This window comes from Sodiomyces alkalinus (assembly GCF_003711515.1).
Source record: "Sodiomyces alkalinus F11 unplaced genomic scaffold SODALscaffold_8, whole genome shotgun sequence".
In the NCBI taxonomy this organism is placed as follows: domain Eukaryota; kingdom Fungi; phylum Ascomycota; class Sordariomycetes; order Glomerellales; family Plectosphaerellaceae; genus Sodiomyces; species Sodiomyces alkalinus.
The window spans coordinates 187,642-203,866 of NW_021167086.1; the positions used below are offsets into that span (position 1 = coordinate 187,642).

Sequence of the window (16,225 nt, forward strand, 5' to 3'; positions counted from 1 at the left end):
TTTCTGTGGCAAAAAGGGGTGTTCTGGTCAAGAGTTGGGCCTGTGTCCAGGTGTATGGCCTGTCTGATATCGGTTTGAAGGGTGCAGGCATTATATTTTTCACATACCTCCTTACGAACTATCCAAGAAACCATCTTAATTCAATTCACTTTTGTTTTCCCCGTCCCTATCTATTCCTTTTGTATTTCTCCTCGTCCATTTCTTTCTTCTTTTTTGTCTATTGACGTTGCTTAGTCTACTTCCCCCTACTTCCCCCTACCCCCAAGGTTGGCCATCGCCTCAACCCTTTCCGGCGTCAACCCGCAACTAGGCAGCGCACGCTGACCGGCGGCAGGCGCGGGAAGGAAGCCAATGGCGACGAGATAGGCCAGGTACATGCCAATAGCGTCGATATCCACGACGTTATCGGAGAGAGGATCGCGATCCGCCGGCGCCGCATCCCCTTCGTACGCACCAAGGACGGCGGCCGCGTTCACGTCGTCCAGTTCGGGGGCTATCGAGTCGGTCGGTAGGTTCCCCGTGACGTGATGGAAGAGGGGCAGCAGGGCGAGCTCCTCTTTGGTCTCGTCCGCGACGTAGGCGCGCAGCTTGGACGACCAGTCCTCGTACGGGACCCGGGGAACGGGGTAGCCGTACGTCTCGAGGGCGCCGACCCAGTCGTTCAGCGTGAGGCGCGGGTGGCTCGTGACCTGCACGACGCCTAGAGGGTCGCTGTCCCTGTCCCTGTCCGTCGGGGGGTGCAGGGCCGAGGCGACGACGATGCGGCTGACCTGCGTGACGGGGACCTGGTTGAGGGTGTTGGCGATGTCCGGGCGGGCTTGGACCTGGAGACATCCCTTCCATAGACGCACGAGGTAGTCGTCCGTCACGGAGATGCCCGAGGTGGGGTCGCCCATGATGTAGCCGGGGCGGACCACCGCGCCGACGAGGCCGCGTCGGCCGGCTTCGCGGACCACGGCTTCACTCGCCCACTTCGATTGGCCGTAACCCGTTCCCAGACCCTTGCGGCTGCCGGACAAGTCGTCTGACTCCGGCACGCCCTTGCCACCGGCGGCGACGCTCTCCTGCGAGAGCTTGACGTAGTGGTCGCTGTCCAATGTGGACGTGGAGCTGACGAACGCCAGCCTCTTGGGCTTCCCTTGCGTGCACAGACCGATGCAGTCCATGGTGCTGATGACGTTCGCGTTGCGCAGGCTGGAGTAAGGCAGCATCCAGTTCACCTGGGCGCCGTTGTGGATGATGACGTCTGCCTCGTTCGCGACCAGCTCCCAGTCGGACGAAGAGAGGCCGAGCCGAGGCTTGGCGATGTCACCCGAGACGGCTTGCAGGCGGGAGCGCCAGTCGTCGGACCAGAGACCGTACGCCTTGGTAGCCGCTTCGATACGCGCCAGTCCGGAAGAGGCATCTCGCGAGCGCACGTGAGCGATGACGCGGAGGTTGCGGTCGAGGAGCTCGCGTACGATGTAGGAACCCAGGAAGCCGGTGGCACCGGTCAGGAACACGGTCTGGGGAGCGGGCGCATCGGCCGGCACGCCGGGAATAAATTCGGGGAGTTGCGACATGAGATCATCGGCATCGGCGGCGTAAGCCTCGTCTTGGGCGACGGGGTCGTATCCCGTGGCGATACCGGCGTCCAGCCGCAAACCGGTGGGATCTTGGGCGCGATCAATCTCGGCGGCGAAGGCTTCGAGGGTCTGTGATTGGAAGATGGCGCTCATGGGAATGTCGATTTCCTTCCATGTCTGCCTCACCCGGAAGAGCATCCGTTGCGCCAAGATGGAGTGGCCGCCCTCCTCGAAGAAGTTGGACTTGGGGACGAACATACGGGCGGTCCGGTTGGGAAGGATCTCGGCCCAAAGGCCGGCCAGCTTCTTCTGGGTCTCGGTCAAAGAGGCAAGAGCCGAAGACGACCTAGAAGCGCGTCTGTGCAGGGTGGCGAGGTCGGTCTCGGAGGGGAAGGGGAGGGCGGGCTTGTCGATTTTGCCGTTGGGGTCTAGAAAGGATGGACGGATTAGCGTGGGTACGGATACCGAGCGAACAAAACGAGCGAAAGAAGAAGGCAGCAAAAGACGGGCCAGGGCCGTGAGGTCTCCGGAAGAACAAAGAACATACTTAGCGGCATTCGCATCAACGGGATAAACATGGTAGGAATGGCGTAGTGGGGGACCTTGGTCTTGAGGAAGTTCTTGCAGTCCTCCGACAAGGACTTGAATCTCCTCAACATGGCGGCCATGGACTCATCCGAGGTGTCCGGCACGAGCGAGGCGTCTCCGTCTCCTCCCGAGAGGTGCTGGAACCAGCGCTTGGCCTCGGGGACGATGTAGCTGACCAGGATGGGTTCCTCGTCCTTGTCTCTCCTGGTCATGGTGATGTTCTCGCGAATGAAGGGATGACGCGACAAGTGGGCGTCGATCTCGCCCAGCTCGATGCGGAAGCCGCGCACCTTGACCTGGTTGTCGATACGGCCGGTGCACTCGACAGTGCCGTCCGGGCGGAAGCGACCCAGGTCGCCGGTCCGGTAGACGCGATCGCGGGGTCCCTTGTAGAACTGCCTCCAGGGTTCCGAGGCCGAGGCGGCGTTTTCCTTTTCCTTTTCCTTCTCCTGCTCGGCCCACTGGGCCGGGTCGACGAACCAGTTGGTGAGAAACTTGGACTCGTTCAGCTTGCGGCTCACGTCGTCGTTTCCGAGGTAACCCTCGGCGAGACCGGCCGCGCGGAGGAACAGCTCGCCCTGCTCGCCGACGTCGCACACGCGATTCCGATTGTCGCGGTCGACGACGAGGAGCTGCACGTTGAGCATGCCCTGGCCGACGGGGATGACGTCGGGCAGGTCGTCGAGGGCGTTGGGCTGGGCGAGCTTGCTGGGGACCTCGAAGTACGACACGCTCCTCTGCGTCTCGGTGGTGCCGTACATGTTCACGATGTAGGCGTTGGGGGCCAGCTCCTGTAGCCTTCGGCAGTCCTTCTTGGTCAACAAGTCGCCGACGAAGAAGGCGTGGTGCAGGGTCGGGAACTGGGTGGTGGCACCTCCCACGAGGATCTGCCCCATGGCCGGGGTCAAGTGGGTGACGGTGATGCGGTTCTCCTTCATCCATTCGGCGAGGATCTCATGGGCGATGCTGTCACGGGGCGGGACGATGATTTGAGCTCCGAGGAAGAGGGGAGTGAAGATGTCTCGCTGAGAGGGCTTTTCGTTAGCAGGAATGGGCTGATGAGAGCGAGGTATGCAGAAACGACCGAATTACGCACCTGAATAGGGTCGTGAGCAATCCCAGAAAGCATGGTGAACCTGTCCCGCTCGGACAGGCCAAACGTATCGGCCATCCAAGGGGTGTAATAGGTGAGAGAGAAATGACGACCCTGGACCCCCTTGGGACGACCCTCGGAGCCGCTGGTAAAGCTCAGGGTGGGGATGGAGTCGGGGCCGACAACGACGCCAGGCAGCGAGCCCCTGAGGCTCTCGTAGTCGTGGAGACAATCCTGGCCATCGACATGGACAAGCCCGCCTTGCAGCCGGCCATCGGCCAGGAGCTGGAGGGCGGGCACCTCGGCCTTGATGGATAGGTTCGACTTGATGAACTCGGCGACCGAGTCGGACATCTTGCCGCTCTCCTCGGTGGCGCGGAGGATGTGGACGAGGAACCTGGGACCGGCGACCTCGAGGAGAATCTTCTGGCGGTCTGGCGGGTACTGGGGGTCTAGGACGCTGACGGTTGCACCGGCCTTGAGGGCTCCCATGTAGGCCACCACCAGCTCGACGCTTGGCAGGGGGGAACCATTGGTCAGTGGCTGTGAGCATCCGAGACGGTGGTACAGTGAATTGATGGATGGATGGATGGATTGATGGATTGATGGATTGATTGATGACAAGAATGTGAGAATGGAGAATGGTAGAGGATCAGTGACTCACCCACGGTAGGCATAGATCATGACCACATCACCTCTTTCGCACCCATGAGCGATGAAATAATGAGCTAGATGGTTGGAAGCTTCATTGATCTGCTGGTAATTGAAGACACGCTCGGGAGCGCGGTAGCCCTTGGTCTCGACGACGCATGGTCTATCGGGATGAGCCTGGGCATTGGCGGCGAAGATGTCGTGGATGGCTAAAGGGAGAGTTAGTGAGTCAGTGTCTTGTCGCGACAGTGACACCCCTCAGCTTACAAACATGGGTCATCCGAAAAAAGAAAGGAAAAGCAGAATCAAGTGCAGCTATAGCAAAAGGGAATGGATGCCATCTCACCTCCACGGAACTCGCCCCAATGCAGGTCTGCCGTGGGATCCGGGATCACGGCGGCCATGGTGGACGACTTTTGTCTCGTCTTGTTGGTTGCGGTCTATTGGTGTTGACGTGGGTTTAAAAGAGTCGTCATTTCACTGAGGTTATTGGGAAGTTGATTCTCGTTGGCTGGAGGTCTGGAAGGCTGTGTGACTGACTCGGGACTGTGACTCTTCGTGTTGGTTGATTGACCCCGAGCGTCGAACTCTTTGACCCCTCGACCCCTCGACCCCTCGACTCTCGACCCGAACGATGAACTTTTTTGTGGGGCCAACTAGGGTCCGATTACGGCACGGTGGGATGTCCAATTACGTCAGCCAGTGAAGCATTGGCGTCAGGTGGGGAATTGACTTTGTGACGTCGTACGTCTTAGTAATCAACGGCTTTTACTCAAACGACGTCCCATGGCCATCACCACATCCTCATATCCTCATGTTTGTCGCCGGTCCAACACAACGCTCATCTGGAAACAAGCTCGCTGCTCAGGGGGGCAATTAGTATTCTGGGTCAAGATGAATGGTTTTCCAAACATGTCGTTTGTGAATGCACAAACTCTTGCGCACCAAAGTTGATTCGGAGCAGACCCCCCTGAAGACAGTGAAGAGAATCAAGAGACGAAGCAGTGGGCTCAGCTGTTCTCCTATAAACAGCCCCGGGAGCGTCTTTTCCAAATACTGTCCTCCAGATCTATCCAGCCTATAACATGAGATACGGCTTGTTCCCCCTAACCATGCAGCAAGGAGGGAGGGCTTAGGATGATTCCAAGGTCGACGGCCGACCTTGGGACCTTGGGTGATACTTTGTCCAGCAATGCCACAAATGGGCCGATCTCCAGGTCCTCTACACCTCCTATAATCTTGCATCCAGTACACCATTCCGCCAATGCCATTATTCATTCAGGTCCCCAAAGAATGGTATGTGGCTTCTCTGAGGTGGAGACTTTAAAGCCCGCCTTGCCCATTGTCCATACCTCTTTGAATGATCCATCACCGTCATACTTCTATTCTACTCTCGTCAAATACATCAGCCAGCACTTCGATCCACCAAGCTGTCAGATTACTGTCAGAACACATCAACATCCATCCTTTTCCCGCTACTACGAGACAGTACGTATAGAGTCTCTACACTCACCCAAAAAGAGTGCAGCTGAGGACTTTTTAGTATGGCAGATCAACCCCTCTTCCCACGTTAGACACTAACTTACGTGTCATCATGGGAGATAAGGTCAATCAGAATCACCATCCTCAGATGGGTGATCCCGCCCCCGACTCTTCGCAAAGGGTAAAACCTTCTCCGCAAGGCCCTTCGCAAGAAAGCCAGCGGCACCGATGCCGAAGAATCATCCGACGAGAGACAGAACGCGGTTGGAAAACAAAACGCAGATGGTAAACAATGGGTCACTGTCCCTAGGCAGTAGGATGACGCTTGGGATATTATTCATAGCGATTCGTCGCGCTTCTTGCCCGATGCCGAGATGCCTACTACGGAGGAGCAGATGATGGAGACTTTGGATCGTGTCCATGCTACTGTTGTTCGTCGCGTCGGTTACATAGTCAACGTCAGGCGAGAGGCTTGCTGCAGCCTGCGGGCCTTTCACTTTGTTGGATAGTACAAAGAACGACCATGGGTATCTCCGTTAATAGACATAGACACATGTAGTGTTAGTCTTGGGGAAATTTCGTATGCCACGACCCACGACTCACATAGATAAAGGAGGAAGGCAATAATACGAAGTACCTTAGGTATCTTAACTCATACCTTATGATTTCCCTTGAAAGTCTGTGTTGGTTATACTTCCTGTCCTACGCCCTCCCAAATCATAACTTCAGAAGGAGACATCAGAGAACAAATAAAGTTAATTTCATCAAACCAAGTCCATTGCACTTGCTTCTTGTGTAGCCTCCCCTGAGGCTGTTAGTCCCGAGGCGTGACATCGTTGAACTGGAAACGGCACGGGCATCCGGACACATCCCGACCTCTTCCATGTCATCGCAAACCCACGTCTTAATTCTTTATTCGAAATTTATCCCTTACATGTTTTCTGTGAACAAGTTGGCAAGAAAGCTTCCAGCCAAGTACACTCACTCACTCTGCTTGGGTATGCTGGTTATCGTCATCATAGCCATCACACCTGGCTGACAAGCTTGCCATGTCCTCCTGTTCTATTTCACCTCGCGGATCAAAGTCTCATACATCCATTGATTCCCCTGGTAAGATCAAAAATCCCTTGTCCCCTAGCATTGGACTGTCGAAATAGCCAATGCCCTATGCTGTCAGCCCCGAATGCATGATATAAAGCTATAGAACCTAACAGACGAGTCAGCAGTCAGGACTCAGGACTCAGTTGTGGACGAAATGTCCGATTCTTACAAGGCCACTTGGTTTATGGACGCTGATACGGTTAGAAGCGAACTGAAGGACATTCTGAATGCGTCCAAGGTGAGCTCTCCCTCTCCCTCTAGCTTCTCACCATTGACACGCCCCGGCACGACACAGTATGGCAAAAAGTTCATGGATCCCCTGCATTCCGAGTTAGTCTACCACCTGGTCCACCTCTGGAAAAAGAACGTCCCCAAGTCCCTGGATCCCACCCGTTACTACGAGCTTGATTTGGATACCGATATCGTCAAGCGTCTCTTCGACGCACTGCCTTCCATCCACGACGATTACAATGCGACCAAGCCCATACAGCTTGAGCCCGAGAACAAAGAGTCGCTTGACTCGGGTCTCTTTCCCCGGACTCGCGAAGCGTACGACTGCGCAGACGTTGGCCGCGCCAGATTGGCAGCGCATAATGCGGCTTTCGTCCACGCCCTCTGGCCCTACGCCAACTCGACCTTAAGGAGGGTCGTCGTCGCGTCCCTCGACACGCATTCCATCAAGCTCTGGTGGGCCGCCCGCAAGAGTTTCACCCTCTGGGACCTGGACGCCCCGGACGAGTTGCGCTTCAACTCCATCCGCAACACCTTCATGCAGTACCTCGCCGGTCTCATAACCACGCAGCAGGCCCCGTTCGAGGACCCCGAAAACCCCACGCCGCCTTGCCAACAGGGGGAGCTCAAAGGGCTCACGCCCCCAATGGATAAGAAGAGCGAATGGATCTACTACAGCTGGTGGATTTACATCGGTCGTCCGGACAATCTGAGCCCTTTCCCGGAGCTTCGCAGGGTCTCCGCCCGAACCCGGGACCTCGGTGGCCTCCTCGACTGGGACAAGTGCGCCGTGTGCGGCTCCCGCTACTCGAAAGAAGGGGAAGACGACGGGCGGAAGAGACCCGTCCATCTCTACTGCTCCGGCTGCGTCATCGTCGGCAACCCGCACTACCACCACCTCAAGCGCCGCTATTGCAGCGAGGCCTGCCGCCGCCTCGACCTCGCCGACCACTTCCCGCGCTGCCAGCAGCAGAAGACCTTCCTCCACGGGGTATGCTTCCTCGAGAGCTTGGCCCGCAGGTTCCTCGAGGCCACGTTTACCGGCACCGTTGCCAGCTACTCGGCCGGCCCCTTCGCCGACATGCCCGAGTCGGCCGGGAAAACGCTCCGCCGCGCCGCCGAGTCCCACGTCGTCTTCCCCGCCGTCTTCTCGAAGGCGCCGTGGACCGGCGGGTCGCTCTTTCTCAAGCCCGAGCTTCGCGAGGAGATACTGAAGGAGGCGGGAGGGGCCAACCATGCGATGCTGGCCTGGGACACCGGCGAGCATTGGTATATTCAGCTGCGGCACCTCATTGTGGACATTTTTAAAGGTGAGGAAATGGGCATTGTCTTTTGTCTGTCTTTCTTTTTCCATCTCCCCCTCCTCTCCCTGCCCAACTCCTTAACCCGCCCCTTTCTGTCATCAAGAGGAAAAACAGTTCTGACGTATAGGATGCTCTCCCTCCATCTCTCCCACAGAGCACTGCGACAAGATCCTGGAGCTCAGCGTCTACGTCCGCAACGCCGACTCGATCTCTTTCCTCGGAAATGACCTGTGCCGCAAGACCAATACCGTCTTGACCTATCACGGCAAGAACCCCATGTTCTGGCCTCATCACGTCCTGTATTGCCGGCTGCGTGGCACGGGGGCCGAGTTCGTCATCGACCTGCGATCTCTCATCTTTGGCTGGGACATCGCCGTCTTGCCCTTCAACGTCTTTGCCGCCACACGCCTCGCCGGTATAGCCGGTCCTAGCGTCTCCCTCTTCGACCACACGGCGGTCGACAAGGCCGTTATCATCCCAAACTACCGCATCGGTATTCAGAAGGCCCGCGCGAACGTCATGGTTTATGCCCTGACCGACGCGTGGAAGCACCTCAAGGTGTCGCCGGACATCCACCCTCGAAACCGCAGCAAGCTCACCAACTCGCTAGGGGGCTTCCTGGCCATGAGAGACGCCAGATGGCAGGTTGTTGCCACGAAGATGGCCGGCGTCATGGGGGCCGCCTTCGAAGCCGCGGCCGAGTTGGCGCGCGAGGAGGGCAAGTTCCGCCAATACCTCCGGGTCAACACGAACCCGTACGGCCATGTGTTCAGCGTGGGCGTGACCTACTCGAACGACCAGGTGGCGCTGTGCGAGCCCGTATGGATGGGGCGGAAGACGTACCGCGCCATCATTGGGAACACGCTGGCCAGAACGGTGGTACAGCAGGACCCCGAGGGGAATGTGGCCAGTGGACCACCGCCGCCCTTCCCGGAGTACGACGTCCGAGACGTCTTGGCCCGTTGGACGGAAATGTTGAAATCCGCCTTTGCAAAGGACCCCCCAGAGAAAACCCCTCTTCGCGCCAAGGCTTTCGAGGCGGTCCACGGGGACCTGGTCAGGCTGTTTGAGCTCAGGGGCTTGGTCATGCCCAGGCAGGAAATCAACCAAGCTTACGTTCTCTTCAAAGTGTGGGAGAATCAACTCGCCCTGATGGAGTGGAAAGAGAGAGAGGGGCTTTTTAAAGACTATAGGAGTGTCGTCAAAGACCTCTCAGCCCAGTTCGAGGAGTTTGTCGACTCCATCCGCCCGACCAGCGAGGGCCCCGACGATAATACCAGCCATTTAGCCCTCGCCGATTCCGACGCCGACGCTAAGCAGCCTCAGGCGGCCGACGACGACACAAAGGCTGCTGCCACCAGCGGAGGTTTGAACGGCGACGCCAAGGAGGAGGAGGAGGAGGAGGCCGCCGACGAGGTTGTCAAGGTTGTTTCCTTCGGCCCGGACCTGATGCTCCCGCAAGAAACGGCCTCGTACGCCATATCGCTCGCAACCGCAAAGAATCTCAGCAATCGCGCGGCCTGGTGCACCCTCGTGCTTCGTGACGCTGAGACTGACTTTACAGCCTCCCGGCCTCCGCCCCTTGGGGGCCCCCAGCCTCCTCCGGGACTTGGCAGGCCACGAGGCACGGGTGCCCCTTTGGGTATCATGGTCAGAGCCCTACAGGAATCCGGCTACGGCAATATATCCTATGGGAGTTTGGAGCCTTGGGTCGCGTCCCGGATGAAGCTCCAGCAGATGCGCAGTCCACATGCGATACGTCCTGACGAGAATGGCGGTGGTTGATTCTTACAATGATAAAGACGAAGAGGCGGTGTATAAGTTATAAGGTATTGCTTTAAGTTAGGAGAAGAGAGTGTGATCAGATCCTGGCTGAAGGCAGACAAGTCGGAAAAGGGGGGATGATGAACGTGCTCAGGAGTCGTAAAAAAAGGTATCATACAATACACCCCAATGCGGGCCATGCCGCCGTTGTCATACAGACAGTATACTACATGAAGCCCCTATTACTTTAAGTAGAAATAAATAGTGATATTCAGTCCACGTTACACGTTAACAAAAGAAAAAGAGAAGGCGGAAAAAAAGCTAAAAGAAACCAGTCTTCGGATCGTCCCATGACTCCCATCCATTCCGTTCCGTTTTCAAAGCCAGTCTCGTTCACTGCTCCTCGAAATCCTCCATACTTTCTCCTGTGTCTCGTGATTCCAGTGACTTTGTCCCCCTGGCTCCCGTTCCCGCCAGATACTATTATTTGGCGGGAGCAAACTCCAATGACCATTACAAGACTTATCACAGCTCGGCACGAATCTTCTCCTCGGCCTCGTTAGTGTTCTTCTTCGCAGCCTCAGCGCCCAGGCCGACCTGTCCTGCGACCCAGTTCCACGTATTCTTAAAAGTGTCGCCGATCCTGGTGAGGATGGTCCCGGAGGGCGTCGTGGTGCCGTACTTGAAGAAGGTGTAGTGCTTGCGGGCGGCGGCGCGCAGCTCGTTGGTTGTAGAGCCTTGAGGAACCGGGATGCCGTAGCTGTCGAGGTAGTTCTTGAGCTCGCTCTCGCTCCACGTGTCGAAGGCACTGTCCTTCACCGCCTGTGTGGCCTGGGCGAGGTAGCTGGTCAGAGATGCGTACTGGGCGCCCCCGGCTGCGGAGGCCGAGGCGTATCCAGACTGGGCGGCGCTGACCAGTTCATCGCGGGTGGCATCTTTCTTCTCGGCAAGCTTCTTCGCGGTGGCGTCTCCATTTTTGGCGAGATAGGCCCTCAGGTTCTCGAGGGACATGTCGTCGTAGATCCATGCATTCCCACCCGAAGCAGCCCTGTGGGCATGCTTCCGAACCAGAGCGCGGAGCTCGTCCGACTTGGAGCCCTGAGGGACAGGGATGCCACGAGAATCGAGATAGCTCTTGAGCCGGCTGTCGCTCCACGTGCCGACGGCCTGGTTGAAAGCCTCCTGGGCGGCGAGGGATGCCTTGTCCGTAGCGCGAGCATACTCGTTGCCGGCGCTTGACGTGGCGGCACCAAAGGCATCGGTAGCCTTCTTGGAGACATTCTCGTGGAGGAAATCGGCACGATGCTTACGAATCAGAGCACGAAGCTCGTTGAGCCTAGTACCCTGGGGGACTGTCGACAAGGGAGAGAAACAATCAGTTACACTGGCGGTCAACATGAAAAAAAGGAAGAAGAAAAGTCGGAAGGGGCCAGCACTTACCAGGGATACCGTTCTTGTCAGCGAATTCCTTGAGCTGCGACTCGCCCCAGGCATCGATGATCTGGTCAGTCAAGGTGGCATAAGCCTGAGCAGCGCTGGAGGAAGCACTAGCGGCTTGATCCTGTGCTTTCAGATAGGCAAGGCGCGAGTTCCGGCGAACCGTGGCAACGAGACGGTCGCGCTGTAAACAAAGTTATTAGTGACGACAGCTTGGATGGATAGCTTGGCACCTTGACGAGGGCGTAAACCTACCGTCGTGGGCTGCGGGGCAGGGATACCGTGAGTGTCGAGCCACTCCTTGAGATCGGATTCTGTCGATAGTTAGCGGGCCACGTCAACCTCTCACTAGAAATGTTTGGGAACAGGAGAGGAGTGAACACGAACCAGTCCAAGTCTCGTACAGCCAGTCTCCGGGGTATGAAATGGCATCGTTCGTTTTTTGAGCGACAGTTTCGTAGTTGGAGCGGATCGTCTGAAGGAGGGTGTCACGCTTGCGGGGTTGGGGAACTGTGAATGAAACGTTAGCTCTGCCTCCAGAAACTACAAGGCCGCGAATGTGAGATTCTGAACGTACCAGGGAGGTCATGCTTGTCGCAGAAAGCCTTGAGCTCGCTGTCGGTCCAGGTGTCGAAGATCCAATCCTTGACGCTTCCCCAAGCCTCCTGGGCCTGGTCGCTGGTCTCGTACCACGAAGACTGGACCTGGGAAAGGAGAGAATCCTTGCTAGACTCGGCACCCTTCTGGGCCTCAACACCCTTGGACTTGAGGTAGGATTGGAGTCTCTCGGTGTCCCACGAGTAGTAGGGAGAAACAATATAGTTGTCCCAGTTTCTCTCGATGAGCTTCTCAAGGTCCTTCCTGTCGGCCGGAGTAGGATAGGGAATATCGTGATCGGAGAGCCACCGCTCGAGTTCCGACTCATGCCAATTGTTGTAGGCTGGGGTGCGGACGTCAGTGCCTGCGTTCCAAATGCCCAATGTTAAGAAAACGAGTTGAAACAGGACAAGACGGGAGGGGACGAAATGGGAGGAGATGAAATGGAAGGAGCTTCAATACATACCGCTTCTTCCGAACCAGTTGCTGGCGAGGACGCCTTGGGTAGCAAGGGCCACCGTCAAGACGGTGGGTAGAAACCTCATGGTTCTCGGGCGTGTCTTCTGTATGAGGTGGTGATGGTCAAGATCAAAGGGAAACGGCAAAAAGTGAGGTGAGATGGAGAGTCTTGACGACAACAGACGAGCAGAGGGGGGGTTGTTTTAGACTGGAGGCCCGTTTGTGAGAGTTGTTGAGTGGAAAATTAGCCTTGTGGAATGTTGCGCAGGAGTGTTACCCAAGGTTACGCGAAGGATGGAGGAATGTAAGTTGGCCCAGGTGTGGTAAAGAGAAGAGTTCCAGCTTTTTACAGGGAAGAAAGCAGAAAGAAGCAAGTCGAGAAGGTATCGACGTCAGACTTTCAGGTGAAGAAGGGAGAAGGCAGTCGAGTTGTTCATGGGCCAGTGGCGGCCTATGTGTGGATGAATGGTATGTGGGTGAATGGTACCTAGGTACCCAGGGTCAAGGACTCAAGATGGATCGGAAAGAGGTCTAGGTACCCAGTTAGGAGGGATATCGTACAGAGTTTACGAAGCAACTTGTGTCGTTGAAGGTGTCGATACTTAGGCAGGAGGCGCTAGATACGTGATGAATACGTAGTGAATCAATAACGTCACCGTTCTCGGGACTGGTTGACGACGAACACGAGCTAGGTAAGGTAGGTACCTAGGTAGTAAATGTACTGTGCATCGTAAGGTACCTTCCCTCTAGATATTTGTTAGCTTCGCTGTGCTGTTAAGGGAGGTACCTGCCTAGTACTTACCTCGTATTTTCCCCACCAGCATACCATAACTGGCTCTACTCGAACTACCTACCTTACCTTACCTATACCCAAGGTACGGTTAAGGTAGGTAAGGTAAGGTAGGTATCTTATGTATTGGCAGTTCTGGCCGTTGGATACCTCCCTGAAAGCTCCCTGGGTCAGGAGTCAGGACTCATCACTCAGGACCCTGACCCTCGACTCCTTTACCAAGTTTACTTCTCTCCCGGCCTTCAAATGAAGTTCAGAAGATCAAAGAGTATGTACTTCAGGGCAAACAAGTTCGTAATCAATGGAAGGTGGAAGGCGAAACAACCCACATGTCACCATGATGAGCTTGACACTGGGAGAAGGTAGCGGACAGGTCGAGCTTATTCCCACAGCCAGGCACAGTAAAGGAGCTGCTCCATGACAGCTTCCCGTGTTTAGCGTGACGTAGGTGGGAGGTTATGACGTCACAGCTGGTACAAAGACCGTTCAAGTACCGCGACAGGGATAGCTAGGTACTGGCTGATGTAAGCGAACTGTAGGACACATACCTTTTGGTTCACCGAGATTCAAGTGTTATCGGTGACGGGATTCAACATCACTTCTTCAACTGATCAAATTTGTTTCACGTTTTCACAAAGGACGGTTCGACGAAAGATCAAGAAGCTCGTTACAAGGTGTGTATATTGCGCGATGAATATATAGGAAGAAGAGTACATCGCAGCTTGATAACGAAAAAAAAACCCCTTTTCAGCCAAGGCGGACGGATTGTCGAGAAGCTGCCCGCTATTTCCCAATGGTGCAAAACAATGAAAACTTGAGACCCGCGCGTGCAGATCTTGTTTGCCAAAGTGACACCAAAGGAACCAAGGGAGACTAATAATAGCTGACAGCTGTTCCACCATTCATCCCAACGAAGTTCGTGAGTTATGTTGCAGCATGCCCAGAGTGTGTTGCTTGGGAAGCAGGCAGGACGATGTCGAACAGGCGTGCCCTTCGTATCTCACGGCCAGACACGACGAGTTCGACATTGCCCAGCTTCGCGCTCGCGCTGCCCCTCGCAACGGGGGAAAGCAGCTGAAGTTGCTTAGTTGGCGCCAGCGGGCTGGATGCAGAGAAGAGCCTGTCCGAGCTATTGGTAGGGAAGAAGATATATCAGCAAAATGATCAAGAGAAAACACGATCCAAGGAGAAAAACTTACAACAGGGATAGCGCAGCAGCGAGCACGCTTGCCGACGTCGGCGCAGGTGCGCTGGAAGTGGCCGGCGTCGCGGGGGACATCGGTGGGGCTCTCGCAGTCGAGGTTGGCGAGGCCGAGGATGTCGGTGGCGCAGCACTGCGCGTTGCCGTAGAGGCTGATGGGGCAGGCAATGTAGGTGGTATCGGTGCTGCTCTCGGTGGGAGCGGCCATGGCAAGGCTGGCAGTGAGGGCAGCGACGACAGCGATGAACTTCATGTTGGCGGTTGGGGTTGGGATGCGGTTAAGCTGGAAAAGATAAGGGATTTTTTAGGTTGAAGATTGTCTGGCTTGAGAGGACTGAGCTGCTGATGATGAGAGGAGAGATAATGGATGATGAGGGGGGGAAAGGGCTTGCTTTTATAGACGTCCTGGGGACCTTTGTTTGCCCTGCCTCCGCGTTTTGGCTTCATGGGGAGGCATGGAGGCATCGAGGTCGGCATCTGCCCTCGCATTCCTTCCCCCCTTTCCCCCCAGCCCGATCGATGGACATTCCGGAATACGACCAAGGCGGAGGAGGAGGGAGATGTGGTGGGCTGGAAGCCCGACTACTTTGGGAACAGGCCTGCCTCCTGGCTTCGAACGCTGCCGGGGTACAGACAAGTGATACACGCCCCCATGTCCAGCACAGAGCGTGGCTGGCTTCCGAGTTGTCCGGAGAACAGGGTAACTCCCAGGTGCGTCAAGCATCGTGACAGACGCAAACGATCGCGAGGGCTCGTGTGGTCGCACGTCAGGGCCAAAGAAAAGAGCTGCATGGAGAATAATACCCTGCAATGCGGTAGTGCAAACTGCAGCGGTCTTTCTCTCCCCCGTCTTTTTCTTTTTTCCCACTTTTGTGACCACTCCAACTCCCCTCCCGCCCCGGCCCCCTCGAAGCCCACTTCATCTCCACGTTGTGCTTCCCCGGCAAACGGTTCGCCACGGGAGCTCTCTTGTCACTTTGTGCCCAGGCTGCAGCCTCGACCGGTGACGAAATTGGCGAGCGATGTACTTCGCAAGAGGAAAGACAGCGTTCCCTGGTATGGCAATCCGAGAAAAACGGTAAAGGGAAAGCTGCAGAGTGACGACTGCATTGGCGGCCCGGAATGTGATATTGTGTCTGGGATTGGCTGTACGAGGTGAATCGGGAAATCCCAATTTCCCCGGCATATCTTCGCCGGCTTGTGGTGTGGCTATCCGGGTATATCTAGCCTGCATCGGCGTGCATCGGGACTCGTCAAGGAGGGGCGTGGCTGGGCTGACAACGCATAACTGAGACATAACGATGGTCTAGATATGATCTACATAGATAGGGTACCTTGTGGGTTCCCGGGAGTGCACAAGTCGTACTCGTGGTTCCGAGGGCAGAAGCTGTGATGCTGTGTTACCACGTACGACCAATCCCAGGTGCCTGGCTTTCAGAAACCAGGACGAATACGAAGAAGTATCAGACTACCAATATGGACAATAATGATGGGTCCATCAGTCCATCAGTCCATCAGTCCATCGTACAGTCGTACTGGTATGGATAATGCCAGACCAAACAGACCACCACCATGCAGGGGGGAAAGACATACGTAAACCCGTTATACATCAGCTCAGCTTCGAGTGCAGGATCTGGCATCATCTTCACTGCTACCGTAACAGCTCAAGCAACCTGCAAGCTACTACCCAGGCAGTCTGGGCATCTGGGCAGAGCCGAAGATATGGGACATGGTCTTCTCACTGCTGCCCCCCCTCTGGCCCCTTATCCGCAGTGAGATTTTACTCGGTTGGATCATTTCCAGAGTCAATCATAGTCAATGCTATCACTGTCACCTTGGGAAGACAGAAAGACAGAAGATCTACTTGTTCGCTTTACATGTACAAACTTGGTCACTCTGCTCCCAGAAAGGAACGAGGGGAGGCAAAAGAGGCAAGTGGATACTTTACATGCATAGGTTCAT

At 56.0% G+C, this 16,225-nt stretch overlaps 6 protein-coding genes across 6 annotated transcripts; 3 read left to right on the top strand and 3 right to left on the bottom strand.

The window, feature by feature from the left end:
- Positions 1–13: 13 nt before the first annotated feature.
- SODALDRAFT_351986 (L-aminoadipate-semialdehyde dehydrogenase large subunit) lies at positions 14–4,462 on the bottom strand. The gene is made up of 5 exons (XM_028613568.1): positions 4,244–4,462; positions 3,911–4,106; positions 3,250–3,760; positions 2,113–3,178; positions 14–1,993 (listed from the first exon to the last, which is right to left on the bottom strand). Exons 1-5 carry the CDS (start codon positions 4,299–4,301, stop codon positions 246–248), a joined length of 3,579 nt encoding a protein of 1,192 aa, XP_028464523.1. The 5' UTR covers positions 4,302–4,462; the 3' UTR covers positions 14–245.
- Positions 4,463–4,718: 256 nt separating this feature from the next.
- SODALDRAFT_334915 (hypothetical protein) lies at positions 4,719–5,995 on the top strand. Its single transcript, XM_028612329.1, has 2 exons — positions 4,719–5,439; positions 5,504–5,995. Exons 1-2 carry the CDS (start codon positions 5,035–5,037, stop codon positions 5,666–5,668), a joined length of 570 nt encoding a protein of 189 aa, XP_028464524.1. The 5' UTR covers positions 4,719–5,034; the 3' UTR covers positions 5,669–5,995.
- Positions 5,996–6,634: 639 nt separating this feature from the next.
- SODALDRAFT_401604 (hypothetical protein) lies at positions 6,635–10,141 on the top strand (the record flags this gene model as incomplete). The annotated part of the gene is made up of 3 exons (XM_028615332.1): positions 6,635–6,718; positions 6,776–8,021; positions 8,170–10,141. 3 exons carry the CDS (start codon positions 6,635–6,637, stop codon positions 9,798–9,800), a joined length of 2,961 nt encoding a protein of 986 aa, XP_028464525.1. The 3' UTR covers positions 9,801–10,141.
- On the bottom strand, positions 9,914–12,807 carry SODALDRAFT_351987 (hypothetical protein). Its single transcript, XM_028613569.1, has 6 exons — positions 12,280–12,807; positions 11,794–12,177; positions 11,604–11,726; positions 11,472–11,530; positions 11,220–11,400; positions 9,914–11,131 (listed from the first exon to the last, which is right to left on the bottom strand). The coding sequence occupies exons 1-6, from the start codon at positions 12,356–12,358 to the stop codon at positions 10,305–10,307; spliced, it is 1,653 nt and encodes a 550-aa protein (XP_028464526.1). The 5' UTR covers positions 12,359–12,807; the 3' UTR covers positions 9,914–10,304.
- A 918-nt stretch (positions 12,808–13,725) lies between these two features.
- On the bottom strand, positions 13,726–14,565 carry SODALDRAFT_334916 (fungal hydrophobin). The gene is made up of 2 exons (XM_028612330.1): positions 14,262–14,565; positions 13,726–14,191 (listed from the first exon to the last, which is right to left on the bottom strand). Exons 1-2 carry the CDS (start codon positions 14,514–14,516, stop codon positions 14,147–14,149), a joined length of 300 nt encoding a protein of 99 aa, XP_028464527.1. The 5' UTR covers positions 14,517–14,565; the 3' UTR covers positions 13,726–14,146.
- SODALDRAFT_380227 (hypothetical protein) lies at positions 14,382–16,039 on the top strand (the record flags this gene model as incomplete). Its single annotated transcript, XM_028615097.1, has 4 exons — positions 14,382–15,418; positions 15,557–15,600; positions 15,687–15,801; positions 15,889–16,039. Exons 1-4 carry the CDS (start codon positions 14,709–14,711, stop codon positions 16,037–16,039), a joined length of 1,020 nt encoding a protein of 339 aa, XP_028464528.1. The 5' UTR covers positions 14,382–14,708.
- Between the last annotated feature and the right edge of the window lie 186 nt (positions 16,040–16,225).

Coding starts and splice junctions, on each gene's coding strand:
- SODALDRAFT_351986 (XM_028613568.1), bottom strand. CDS start 4,301: ATGGCCGCCGTGATCCCGGATCCCACGGCAGACCTGCATTGGGGCGAG. Junction 4,107..4,243: donor TTGGGGCGAGTTCCGTGGAG/GTGAGATGGCAT, acceptor CTCTCCCTTTAG/CCATCCACGACATCTTCGCC. Junction 3,761..3,910: donor ATGATCTATGCCTACCGTGG/GTGAGTCACTGA, acceptor CCCCCTGCCAAG/CGTCGAGCTGGTGGTGGCCT.
- SODALDRAFT_334915 (XM_028612329.1), top strand. CDS start 5,035: ATGATTCCAAGGTCGACGGCCGACCTTGGGACCTTGGGTGATACTTTG. Junction 5,440..5,503: donor GTGCAGCTGAGGACTTTTTA/GTATGGCAGATC, acceptor ATGGGAGATAAG/GTCAATCAGAATCACCATCC.
- SODALDRAFT_351987 (XM_028613569.1), bottom strand. CDS start 12,358: ATGAGGTTTCTACCCACCGTCTTGACGGTGGCCCTTGCTACCCAAGGC. Junction 11,531..11,603: donor GCTGTACGAGACTTGGACTG/GTTCGTGTTCAC, acceptor AACTATCGACAG/AATCCGATCTCAAGGAGTGG. Junction 11,132..11,219: donor TGACAAGAACGGTATCCCTG/GTAAGTGCTGGC, acceptor CCTTGTCGACAG/TCCCCCAGGGTACTAGGCTC.
- SODALDRAFT_334916 (XM_028612330.1), bottom strand. CDS start 14,516: ATGAAGTTCATCGCTGTCGTCGCTGCCCTCACTGCCAGCCTTGCCATG. Junction 14,192..14,261: donor GCTGCTGCGCTATCCCTGTT/GTAAGTTTTTCT, acceptor CCCTACCAATAG/CTCGGACAGGCTCTTCTCTG.